The sequence below is a fragment of the Nannobrachium achirus genome (genome assembly GCF_963921795.1).
Source record: "Nannobrachium achirus genome assembly, chromosome: 19".
NCBI lineage: Eukaryota > Metazoa > Chordata > Actinopteri > Myctophiformes > Myctophidae > Nannobrachium > Nannobrachium achirus.
The window spans coordinates 21,710,854-21,724,085 of NC_137826.1; the positions used below are offsets into that span (position 1 = coordinate 21,710,854).

Consider the following 13,232-nt stretch of genomic DNA (forward strand, 5'->3'; position numbering starts at 1 on the left):
TCCGAGGCACACCTGGACTGATCACAACAGTGTGCCTGCACACCGTTTGGGAAAACACTGGACTAGAGTGACTGTCTATACCGTTTTAGGGAGAAATGTAGCATGGCGTGTTACATCCAGTCCCATTGAATTAACTGCAGAAGAAGAAATGTGCCGTCCTCGGCCCCTAGGTTTCTTGTGCTGTTGCATACGTCATGACCCAACGCGCCCAGAAGCAAAACGGAGCTATGTACCACTGACGCCTATTCTATGCTGTAACATAAAAACGATTGTATCTCTGGATAAGGTGCAAATAACACCGAAAAGGCAGAGAGACACTCTTTTCACGGCTACACTTGTCAATCGTGATGGTCGGCCTCGGTTAGGATTTTAGTTTTGCGACCGTTTGTAAACAAACTGATCTCCTTCCTGTAATAATCAGATTACCGTACATACCTGGCTTCCGGGGCAATTCAAAATAAAACAACAGGCTATGGGGGCAGGCGTTGTGTTAACACATAGGATGCCATCATAGGGTTAATGGAACTCACTGGGGCGCGTGTGCGCGCGTGCATACATCGGCTCGGGTGATGGTCCCGCATCATAACGTTAACGTGGTCTTGTAAAATCCAATTCAATGTGTGATCGCGTCGCTCCATCGAGACATCATTGCGGGCAAGCCCCGTTCACATAACATGGAGCTAGAATGAAGCTCTGTTTACCAGCGCTCTGCGCGTCACCAGTGCGTGTCATCAGCGAGCGCCGCTGAGGCTTATGGGTAATGTAGTCTTTTGTTTGCTAATCTGGCGATGAAATAGTAATATTGATTATTATTTATTGGTAGAAACGCCAGGAACGCCAATTTTGATATAAAGATGTTTCCAGACGTCTTTCTGGCTATTTTCGCAGCCAATGTGTTAATAGCCAACATATAAATAGATACAGTGGTTAAGATGATTGTGATGCTATGTTAACTACTTTTGCTGGGATCCCCCTGGAACCCCCCGAAGGTCCCCTGAGGGTCCTCAGACCCCACTTTGAGAACCAATGGTTTAGTGAAAGCACGTGAAACAACAAGGAAGTAGTGCTCACCTCAGGCATCTCCAACGGAACCCTGCGCACCTGCATACCCTGCATACCCTGTAGGACCACCGGCCTGGGCTGGAGCATGGTCAGCACTGGCGCCCCCTCCTGGACCTCAGTGGAGGTGAAGCTGGAGGACTGCGACTGTCTCTCTCTCTCCCTCTCCCTGCAAGTCAGGTAACGTCAACAAATGTTAAGTATATCCTGTACCTTGGATACTTTAGTTATGAACCCTGGTTCAGGTAAGGGGACAATACTGCATTTGAAGGTACAAAAGGTAATATGTCATCGTATCCACAACTTTCCTACATCCCATCGTGCATTGCGCAGAATGTACAGGCAGCTTCCGGCGCCGCAGCCGAGAGTGATCTACAAGCTCACAACGGTTGAATCTGCGACGCGACGTGAGCTTGTATGTCTGCTGTTAACCGCAAATAATGCTATAGTAAATTCTCGCGGAAACAGGTGGATTAAAAAGTTCTTAAAAAAGTCTTTAAATTGTCACTTCACTGTTATCTGGGGACCCCCCCTGGGGTCATCCCGAAAGATGAAATAAGTAGACATAAGGTTTCTGCCTGACAGAGGCGATATACTGTATGCATTATGCATTACTCTCCCAGTCATGAAGGTTAACTGGTGATAAAAGCTTGATAACTTACTGCATTGGGTCCTCGTAACCACCCCCAGAAGGTCCAAATGTATACGATCTCTTCACTCCTGTTACACAGAAACACAAATTAACCTCAGAGAGTGCAAGTGCAGAGTTTAAAAAGAGGCTATGCAGGCCACTCCAGTCACTATTGTTGCATTATGCAACGGTAAAATAAAATACTACGCTGCTGGCCCTAGATATCGGCACTGGATCTGAATGAGTGAACAGATATAAAGTACGTTAATAAACATAAATGCACAGGGAATATATGAATATCCATACATCTGTCACTAAACATTTATCAGCGATGAAAACAGATTATGAATGTACATATGGTACGCGGTACAGTTTATGAGCATTGAATATATAGGTGTATATGGATTGCATGAAGTATATTCAAGCCAGCATTTTTCACTACAAAAGTACGGGAAGGCATGTTGCTCCCTATTTGAAACACTGGGGTGGTTGATGAGTTAGAATATCTTTACCACCGCAGGGATGGAAGAGAAAAACTTTATTTTTATTACCTCCTCACATGTGCTTTGAAGAGTTTTAGTTGTACTTATACTGTTGCATTTCTGTATTTTGTGCGAATGTGCATTTAAATAAAAGACAGCCCTAGTCTCTGTGTGTGTGTGTGTGTGTGTGTGTGTGTGTGTGTGTGTGTGTGTGTGTGTACATTTCCAGATTTACCATGACTATTTTCTTTAAGTCTGTTGTTTCCCCCCGCCCTGCGGTCGTTTCTCGCCCTTAAAGCGTCTTACATGTAATTTTTTAAAGTAACTATTTACCTTTTGAGAGCAGCAACTATAACTATTACTTTTGAAAGGTACACTGCCATTCCCTCACCGCTCTCATCGTAGAAGTAGTGCACGGCCCCCTCTGATGTGTCGTCGAAGGTGGAGGCCTCGTGGATGCCACCGCGGGGCAGCAGCAGCGAGGAGGCGAACTGTAAGGCTGAGGGCAGAGTGCGGGTCCGGGAGTGGGAGGAGGTCCGAGCCCTCTGGAGGTCCTGGAGGCTACGGGATGATGGGCCAACACAACACTTTGGTTTGCTTTTCCATTCATTAGGCTGTTTTTCACGGCTACACTCGTCAATCGTGATGGTCGGCCCCGGTTAGGACTTTAGTTTTGCGACCCGGTTAGAATTTAACCCATTTAGCACCCCTTGACCTAATAAAAACATAGGTCAGGATTTAGAAGGCATTTTTAGAATCAGCCTCGGTCTAAATGGGTTAAATAAGAAGACGAGTTCCACATGCAGATCTAGATTCACCGGTGACACAAAACGGCTAGATTTTTAATCTTCCTCCGGCTCCTATATACTCATTTGTTAACGCAGGAGGTTAGTTCTGTGGAGCAACACATGTTTTCCAACCTTTTACCACATTGATGACATTACAACAAGTAGAACTCAAATTCAAGCGCCTGTATGAATATTGCTAGCTTGTTGGTGTGATTTAGCTTGGCTGACCTGGGTGGGGATCCCATGGTGGAGGGGGGAGGCGTGGGGTTGCTGCCTGCGTTGTGTCTCCTGCGGATGGCCTGGGTCCTCTTTACACTGCTGACTGAGTCACGTTTGCCCCCGTCCTCTGGGGCCATGGCTAGAAGGGGGGCAGTTAAAATAACGACAATATTTGCACGGCTGCATACGGTAACCACTTTCAATGTGGCGTTCCTTTTTTGAGCACGCCATTATTACATACATTCATTTTCATAAAAATTCAAAAGCAGCAAAAACAAGAGGTCACATAGCATCAAGATGTGCTTGCAGATCTGCAATCTTGCACGATACAACGAAGTAGGGCATTCATTTACATAAAAACATTAAATGTTGAAAAACAGCAACACAACAGTGACGATATGCCAAACACCTGTGCTGTAATAACTAATTAGTTTGTATGTAACCAGTTGAAATGAAAAAATTAACCTTATATTTAAAAACCTCACCTCCTCCCACAGCCCCCTCTTCAAGCAGCTCTCCCGTCCTCCACCCCATCTGGTTCCCAGTCCAGGAGCCTCCCAGGGAGTCCAGCCGGTGGTGATGACCTCCAGGGAAGCCGTCCGTGTGGATGTTCCGGGCCTCCAGGTCGGACTTGGAGAGTGTGAGGGTGCGGGGGGCCGGAGTGGACGACGAGGACATGGCGAGCGCCACAGCGGGCACGGAAGCTGCGGCGCTCTGACCCCCACCGGCCCCGTCCATGCTGAGCACCCTGGCGTGAGTTTTGGCGCTCGCCGTGCTGGCTGAGCGATGTGCAGCGCGAGAGTGCGTGTGTGAGGGGCCGGCCAAAGAGTCTGGCAACTCCCCATCCCTTTGTGGGGCGGGCGGCGGCGCAGCAGAGGGTAGCGGCGACACGACGCCAGCGTTGGTGAGGTCTGGGGAGTAGCAGGAGGTAGAGGAACTCGAGTCATCTTCGTCGTCGTCGTCATCATCGTCGTCGGAGCTGTAGCGCCGCTGAGAGCCCAGGCTGGAGCCAGCGCTCATGTCGCTGCCGTCGTCCTCATCGCTGGAGTCCTCAAACAGGCTCTCGCTGTACGCCTTAACGCCCAGCCGGCTACGCACAGGGATGTAGTCCCTGTGCTGCCTGTGGCTGTGGTGCCGCCTGTACGGGCCACAGTCGAAGCTGCCGCTCCCCGTGCCGACCCGCTTGCGGGGGGCTCGGGGGGCTTTCCGTCGGCCCGGCCTGTGGCCCGCGGACGTCCGCAGCAGCTTCAGGTCTTTGGGGCGGACCACCTGCTGCTGGGCCTGCAGCGTGGGCCGGTCTGATAGCAGGAAAGGGGCAGAGCACACGGGGAGGGCGGGCTCGGAGCACACTAGACCCAGGGCCAGCCCTGAGGACACCGAGTTGGCCTGTCGAGGCGGGGGCGGTGGGGGAACCGGGATAACCCGGTCTATATCACGAATGTCCATCGAACGGTCACTGCTCGAGGGGGAGGAGCCCTGCAGGGGGGGAGGAGGGGGCTGTGCGATATCAGAGGGCAAGTCCTCCCCCTCTACAAGTGTCCTGTCCAGCCCCTGGCCGAGGGAGTGATCTTTGGAAGGTGAACGCAGCAGCACGCTGTCGGACAGGTTGTCAGTGTCACTGCCGTCCTGAGCCGTTGGGTCCTCCAAGGGCTCGGGGAGCCCGGAGCCTGCGACGGGAGCTGTGGACGCCCGCGCTTCCGTGGGTCGTGGTAGGCTGAACGAGGGGCTCTCGAGCTGTGTGGAGTCCGTTTTCTCGCTGCGGTAGCTGCTAACGGTGCTGAGGGTCTCGCGGTCCGTCGTGGCCCCCCCGGCACTGAAGCAGCTATCTGTGGAACCGGCGGCTAAGGCCACACCACTGCGGCTTCCCGGGTGCTCGGTCCCAGGGCCAAATGCCACGGGGTCAAGGCCCAGACCCAGAAGGTTCTCACTGAGCTCCTCACTCAAGCTGCTCTTTATGAGTGGGCTAAGGGGAGTCTCCCCCAGGCTCTCGGACTCAGCGGAGGGACCAAGGGGAGAGTAAGCCCCCATACAGTGTCCATGGGGACTCTGGGGGGACAGTCGCTCCAGCGCCCCCACCTCCACCTCCAGTATGTGTTCTTTCTCCCCACCGTCTTCCTGACTGGAGGGGGAGGGCGGTATAGACAGGCAATTCCCAGGCTCTCTGAACACGGTTGACACTCCAGGCACTCCCATTAGGCCCGGGAATTCCCCTCCGAGAGCTGCAGCCAAGCAGGACTGGACAACACTAGCAGCCCCTATTGAGCGAGAAATCAACATTAGAACAAACGAGCTGGGCAGATACACCCCCCCCCCCCCCCCCCCAAAAAAAAAACAGAAATGACAGTGAAATGAGTCTTTGTGTAGAATGTGTAGGTCTATTTTATAGACAGAACATATATATCATGTTCAATCTCAATAAATTAGCTTCATTTGAAACTGAAGAAAAAAGTAAATACATTTGTTCAGTTCATTCTGCAGAGTGACAAAGTAAAAGCAGGCTTACTACTGATTGTATCCTGGGAGCTCTGACGTAGAATCTCCCGGTGAGCTGAAGTCACAATAACATTATTGCTGCCTTGCTCCCGCATTAGCTCCCTGATATCTGACATGCAAAGATGGAAACTGTGGTTACAACACAACTAAGTCACAGAGGTTTTTTCTCTAGAGAATAACATTGGGTCATCTTAACTCATACAGTGCCAGGCGACTTTTAGAGCAACTTTCTCACTATGGAGTTCCCTGCCAAGCGACTTTTTTTTTGGACCCAATTAAATCTAGTAAACATGATTTCAATCGCGATTTTGCATGTTCCACCCCCCATACAACCCCATCTTTCAAACATGGCAGCCATTTTTGTTTACATCTGAAGAAAACATTATGGCTGATAAATCATGAATGCCTGAACTGATTTCCAATCTTTTTTTTTTGTTTGAAAGCTGTGAACAGCCTGCACAAACATGGTGCATGATCTGTGCATGGGCGTGCATGATCTGTGCACTATAAATTACATGGGAGTCTATGGAGGCTTCTGGCACTAGTGCCACTCGAGGGGCATTTTAAATTGGCAGTAAGTGAGTTAAAATCATCGTGTATAAGAATTGTGGTAAAAAAAATAAACAAACTGTCTAGTCTGCATAGTCTCTCATTCTCAGTCGCTCATATTTGATACAGTTTCTTTCTGGTGAAAATGTAACTAAATCGGCGGCAGTAACATCAGCGTTTTCTTTAGATCCTATCCTATCAGTCAAACCTCCGGGATCATTTGTTTATTTTTGGACCACAGTTATTATTTGACGCGTTATTAAAAGAAAAGTCTATAAGATTTCAGAATGGGGGAAAGAAATGCAACCCAGGTTAAGATGTGTAAATTACATCACACTATTTTGCTAAAAGTGACGATTATCCAGATCACATCATCTGGAGGGAGTTTGTAGCAACTTGGGTTAGTTGCTTGTTCAATCACGGCTCTACCATGTTGGATTTGTCTCACATTGCTAAGCTCGCTTTCACTTTACATCACCGTTCTGAGTCTGAAACGGGTCCATTCCATTCACTGGCATGCTTCATATTGGTAAGAAAAATACACTGCACAGTGAGATTGTAAACCTAGCCCAGTATGCCCATCATGTCAGTTGTATAAAACATACCCTTGGTGCCGCCCGTATCTTCCAGCTGAGGTAAAAACTCCTGAAGACAGACAGACAGACAGACAGACAGACAGACAGACAGACAGACAGACAGACAGACAGACAGACAGACAGACAGACACACACACACTCTTACTAAGTTACACAAGCCATTTGAGACACATTATGATGTGAAGATAAAGCACACAGGAGGACTAATAACAAAATATAAGTACCTAATAGAAGGGAGAGATTTAAAATAGCCCTGAGCAAATTGACAACCGCTTAGTATGCAGTAACCCTTACCGACACCTGGTTGAGCCCAAACAGTGAGTGCTGAGAGCTGCATCGCACAGGCGGTGTCGAGTTGACCTTCCGAAACACAGTCATCTCCACACCGACATGACTGTCCCTGTGAGGGAATTAAAACGGGAGTGGAAAGAGGACTGAAATAAATACACCATGCCGCATTTGATTACGCTGTGTGATCTCATTCAATAATACTTCTTCAAACTATAGCGCAAACTAATGTCCACTTATTGTTCAATGTTCACAGGACTTAATGGCCCTCATCAATCTAATGTAGAAACCAGCGCAGACCCAACTGTAGAAATCACGTTATGACAGGGTTCACGTGTGATTTATGAAACGGTTGCATCTCATTTATCATGGCATAAGACTGTGTTGATAAACGTGACAGCTGAAAACGATCATTTAAATATTACGCCCTCAAACATTCTCGCTTTAGAGGCCGTGACCCTCGAGCGTACAACATGGACAAGTGGGAATGCGGCCAAGAAGAGAAAACTTCTCTGGTGGAGATAGATATTTCAACATTAAGTAACAATTGAAAAAGGAAGTCAGAAGAATGTGGTCTGGAAAAAGAAATCACTGATGCAGGATTGCAGGGCCATCAACGACACTTGAAGAGAAACAAAAACTGAAACTTTCATTACACACTTGTCTGTTTCCCGTAATGAATAGCGCACTTGCCAAACAACAAATGTATGTAAATTGTTAATACTCAACAATTTTTAACAGTTGGCAGTTTAGAAGCGATTAATGGGGTACTATTTCTTTAAGATTACAGGCCCCAGTTGTGGTTGTGCTGGCCATGGCACTGTAGAACACCACAGACAGACTACAATAATAGCGCACACTTTTGCGCTCCCCCAAACTATCTGTCCTAAAGATCCTGACGGGAGCACTCCACCGTGGTGCATGCGCGTATTTGTGCAATGTTGAACCTGCGCTCTTGCACCGTTGCAAGGTTTTGTCTGTGAGGTTATCACTTATTGCGTGAGCAGATAACCTTTGTCACCTAGTACACAAATCACACGAAAATGATGGCCCTGCCCCCATTTCAAACAATTAGGAAACAGGTCTAGCTACTTACACTATGGACACATTCTGTAGTCGATATAGGCATTTAAAAAACAGTATTCTTTTGACATACTGTAGGTATACATTAGGTTACATATTTTTGGTGATTCATAGCTCCGACAGCCAACAGATTCCCCAACTATGCAGCACGGCAAGTCTGTATCATGCACTTTATGCATCAGTGGTTTCATGTCAAGCTTATCGCTGCAACCACATCCCCAAAGTAAAGTCCTTCTATGAACCTTAGACTTGGCAATGACGTGTAAAGGCTCCTGACAAGCTTGCTTATCATTAACCTTGTTTACCTGTGTTGATTTCCATCATGGGTTGCTGACCCCTCCTCTCCCTCCTCCGCCCTCGGGGCATCGGCCGTGAGCGAGGCCTGCTTCTGCTCTATGATCTCGCCGAGGTCGAACATGGTGTGAAGCCGGAAGTTGACCACCTTTATGGCTGTGAAGAAGACCGCCACCACAGCACAGTACACCCCTGCTACCACCAAACTAGGGGGAAGGGCCTGACAGGTAGGCAGAGATGACGACAGCAAATTAGACTTTGCATACTGTAGTGGAGTCATATGAGAGATGTTGAACTTTGGTAGTTTTAAGTGTAGTTAAGTATTATCAAAGTATTAGTAGTCAGTATTATCAATCATCTTTATCAGATGCTCCTGTGCTGTGAGAGAATTGGGGGACAAAGAATGACACATTTCTTCCCTCTTTCCATTTACCCTTAAGTCTCACAACAAATCACATTTATAACACATAAATTAATGCATACAAAGCTGACTCTACTGAAAAAAAAAAAAGAACAAGTCCTGTTGTTAAGCTAGCCCCACCTTACAGAAAAGTCTGCCTGATTTTGGGTCCGATTCGCCCTTCCCAAAAATCGTTCCAAATTCAAAGATGGTCTGAACTGATGATGTGCCAAGTCTGCCAACTGGTTAACTCTTTTAGTGCGAGTGGTTCACAGGCTTCATCTTATGTCACCGACTGGATCAGAGGCAGCATCACCAATCTCAAAACGTAATCAAACACGTTGGATATTTACAACTAAACCCTAGCGTTAGTGTGAAAGGAACAATGGCTGAATGTTGAGCAAAAACAACAATATCCGAATAATCCGATCAAAGCGAGCTGTCCGGGAAGAGTCAAATAAACTCACATCATCAGAACTGAAATCTGCGTGTAAATAATGTATCAAGTCTGTTAAAAGTAAATCACGGCGACTATCAGAGTTAAAACCTTCACATTTAATGACAGGTGTCCCCAAACAGGTACAAACAGATTTATTGGCAAAAAACGATATATCGTTTGAGCTCAATATAAACCACGGTTCTACCAAAATTTGACCATCACTTTAAAAGGCTGTGTGACATCCATCACTTTAACACAGTCTGGAAAATGGCAAGACCAACAAAATGAGACAACAGTGTACAGTATGTACTGCCTGCACTGCAGTGCAAAGCCAAGGGAATCAAAAAGAAGCTGTCACCCACACTGTTCATGTCAAACTTTGAAGGCTTGAGGGGGGCATAGTTGTTTTCTAAGACATTCTAAATCAGAGGTTCTCAAACTTTTTTACGTCAAGAACCACTTAATTAATGTATTTGGCCGCGGAGCCCCATCTAAAAGGATTTTGTGCCAGGGACCCCATAGGACAGGGGTTTTCAACAGGTGGTCCATAAAGGTATTGCATGTGGTCCCTGACCATGCATTTAGTAATTCCACGGAACAGTGCGCTAAATTACCTGGTGACCTATGATGATGAGTCAATGTTGTCAGAGGTCAAGTACTTCTACAGAATAGGGAGTTATGAATCTCAAGAAGGGGAAGTGTATCGGATTGCCTGATTTTGTCATTATTAGGAAATGTGCCATATACAGTAATCACGTGTCTGCTCACTCATACTGAAGTTTAATGGACGGTTGGATAAAGGTTGGCGAAGGAATTCACTCACACATTAAACAATAGACCAGCCACACTTCATATTATCCAAACTAAATTTGGGGACCATGTGCATACAAACGTGTGCAATGTGCATGTGTGCGTGTCGTGCGTGGGGGGGGGGGGGGGGGGGGGGTAATAACGCAGGGAATAATTCTAGATGCCATTAAAAAGAAATCTAGAACACGTCCCTGTCCTGGAACCCCCTTTGGACTCCTGGTTTGAGAACCACTGGTCAAAATCATCACCTTCTGACTTGGAGTGCATACACCAACAGATATAAAAAGCTAGATACCTCATCCACCACTGCAGTTCATTGGCGCGACTGGTAAAACAGGACTGGCGGAAGTGCGGAACTGTGTAACTGTGGAAGGCACTCTGCCCCCTGAAGTGGGAAAGAGGGAGTCTCGCATCTGATTGGCCTACCGAGCATCCCATTCTGTGACGCACAAGGAAGCGTCCTTCAGAATTCCGGAAGCTTGCCAGTTCTCTTTTACCAACGCCCCTGAGGAGGCATCTACCTTTTTATTGTCTATGGTACATACACCCACAGATATAAAAATCTAGATACCTCATCCGCGTTGCAGTTCATTGGCAGTGGCACGAGTGGTAAAACAGAACTGGCGGAAATGTGGAAGAACTGTGGAAGGCACTCTGCCCCCTGCAGTGGGACATAGGGAGTCCCACTTCTGATTGGCCTACGGAGCATCCCATTCTGTGACGCACAAGAGCTGCGCAAGTCCTTAAATCAAATCCTATTTCCTAGTTCCTATTTCCTTGCTTGTATGTTAGTCCCTCCCATTGAGGAAATAGAGAAGAGGAGATGACAACATCACAGGTGATAGGCCAACTCCCTTGTAGAGGTGTTCTATTGTCAGTGGGCGGGACTAACATACAAGGAAATAGGAAAGAAGTGAAGGAAATAGGATCTAATTTAAGGACTTGAGACGCAGCTATAGAAGCGTCCTTCAGAATTCCATAAGCTTGCCAGTCCTCTTTTACTAACGCCCCAGAGTCTACCTTTTTATGTCTATCATGCATACACCCTTATCTTAAATCTGTGGAACTGTGGAATTGCACTCACCATGTAGAGCAGAAAGGGGAAGGCCAGGAGGAATATCCAAAGGTACAGGTGGAAGCAGTTGGAGAATGTGCTCTGATGGGGGTCCACATACCAGCCTCCTGTGAGAGAAGCCCACACCCCCTGCCGCAGTATCTGAAGAGCTTGGGAACCCATCTCTCCTCCTTCGGGTCAAGTCAACCCAAAGTGGCAATGCCTTTCTCGTGAGGCCTTCTAACTGTGCTGCAGTTGTAGCCACAGTGTATCGTGTCTACAGTGGCACTTCCATTTAGACTGGCAGTTTAACCATTGGGGCCGAGAGCGTTTCATCAAGCATGCCAGTCTTGCAGTCTCAAACTTGTACTTTTAACGTGCTCGCTGACAAACACACTGTTGCCAAAAGTTCTAACCTAGTCCTTGTAGGGTAATTAGGAGAGTGACTTTTTGGCACATTGGTAATTCACTGAATGTATAAAAAGTATTCATCTGTAAGAAAGATTAGAGCTGTTTTTGTTTTAGTTCCTCATATTCTGACAGCATTCTAATGGATATCATACTGGTAACAGGAATTCACGAATCTTGATGACGAGGTCAAGTAATTTGTATTGGAACATACACAAACACCATCATTTAAAAAGATAACACCTTAAAATGGTCTATTACTTCTTGGTTTCATTAGTTACGTTGCCAATGCTGATAAATCGTGTTTGTGATGACAGTTTTACTTTAGACAGGACAACTATTTCCAGCCAAAAAACAGCATTCTCAGAGCTGGGTCACTGTAGCCACAACAAGCCAGCTGACGTTTTCCAATTGACAGTAGCTGGGCAGGGACGAATTTAGCTCAACTGACCAATATCCTTGTATATGACGACTGGACGATAATTCAGTCGATATTCGAGCTCGTTAACCGTCGGTAACTGACGATTATTTCAGCGCTTAGCTTTAACATTAGCATAATATGGCTATAGCTAACGTAAATAGCTGATAACAGTTCACTAGCTGGCTAGCGTTAGCTTCCTTCTGGTGTGATTTGATTTAATATTAACATGTTGTGCCTCTCTATCACTGTGAGGTCTTCTCGAACAACACGAGCCCCCGTTACAGCAGGACGACTAAAACACCAGTTGTCGTTCAGCTTGCCTCATGTCCTCCTTTTCTTCCGCGTTTCAGTCCTTTTGCAAGAAAATCTCAGGTTTTTCCTCTTTCCAGCCCAGGATGCTAGCATGCTAGGTGCACTATGCTACGCTAGCTGGACTAGCCGAGGCTGTTGGTTAGCTGCAGGGCTAACTTATCATTGTTTTCTGCAGAGCTGCTGTGAGGAAGGTCTCTCGTCCTCCTTGGCGTGAACCGTCGTCACCGTCAGATGTCCAGCGGTTGCGGAGGTCCTCTGTCATGCTCGGCGACAGCTGTTCATTTCATTCCTTTGCGTTTTGTTTATTTTGAGGCAGAAACGTGATGTGATGTTTCAAAGAAGCTAGCTTGGCTAACTAGTTGACACACATGCTCGCACATGCGCACAGAGTAGTGTTCCCAGAAAGCTGATTGGAGGTTGCGAATACGTCATAGATGGGCGGAGTCAGCAGTTGTCTTATGTTCAGGATTCACGTCACCAAAGATGTCATGCACCAAGTGTGTGTGTGTGTGTGTGTGTGTGTGTGTGTGTGTGTGTGTGTGTGTGTGTGTGTGTGTGTGTGTGTGTGTGTGTGTGCCACTTATTATAACTCTATGGTGGTGCGTGCGAGCGTGCGTGTGAGTGTGTGACTGTCCCTCACTGCATCATCCCTATGTTCCCCGTACTTCCCCCCAAAAAAGGTTCTATGTTCCCCGCTCAACGAAAAAAAGGATCTATAGATTCTATGTTCCCCACCCATAAAAAGGTATATGTTTCCAACTCAAATGCAGGAAATGGTGTGACATCCGGGCACTATTTTAGGTGCCCAGTTGTCCAGGTGCCCACATGCCACATTGCCCAGATGTTTCTACCCCTATGTGCCCACCCGTCCAAATGCCCACATGTCCCTACCCCTATAGTGCCCAG

The 13,232-nt window shown here is 47.1% G+C and overlaps 1 protein-coding gene across 1 annotated transcript in view; it reads right to left on the reverse strand.

Annotated features, from left to right (window-relative positions):
- LOC308304535 (pecanex-like protein 3) overlaps window positions 1-11,718 on the reverse strand; it is a 38,191-nt gene extending 26,473 nt beyond the window's left edge. The window contains exons 1-10 of the mRNA XM_080749155.1: window positions 11,216-11,718; window positions 8,494-8,702; window positions 7,112-7,217; window positions 6,827-6,866; window positions 5,683-5,781; window positions 3,665-5,434; window positions 3,189-3,318; window positions 2,564-2,733; window positions 1,722-1,779; window positions 1,072-1,228 (exon numbers count right to left, since the gene is read on the reverse strand). Coding sequence (XP_080605281.1) covers window positions 1,072-1,228; window positions 1,722-1,779; window positions 2,564-2,733; window positions 3,189-3,318; window positions 3,665-5,434; window positions 5,683-5,781; window positions 6,827-6,866; window positions 7,112-7,217; window positions 8,494-8,702; window positions 11,216-11,368 — 2,892 coding nt within the window. The 5' untranslated portion in view covers window positions 11,369-11,718. The remainder of the gene's footprint in view (window positions 1-1,071; window positions 1,229-1,721; window positions 1,780-2,563; window positions 2,734-3,188; window positions 3,319-3,664; window positions 5,435-5,682; window positions 5,782-6,826; window positions 6,867-7,111; window positions 7,218-8,493; window positions 8,703-11,215) is intronic.
- Between the last annotated feature and the right edge of the window lie 1,514 nt (window positions 11,719-13,232).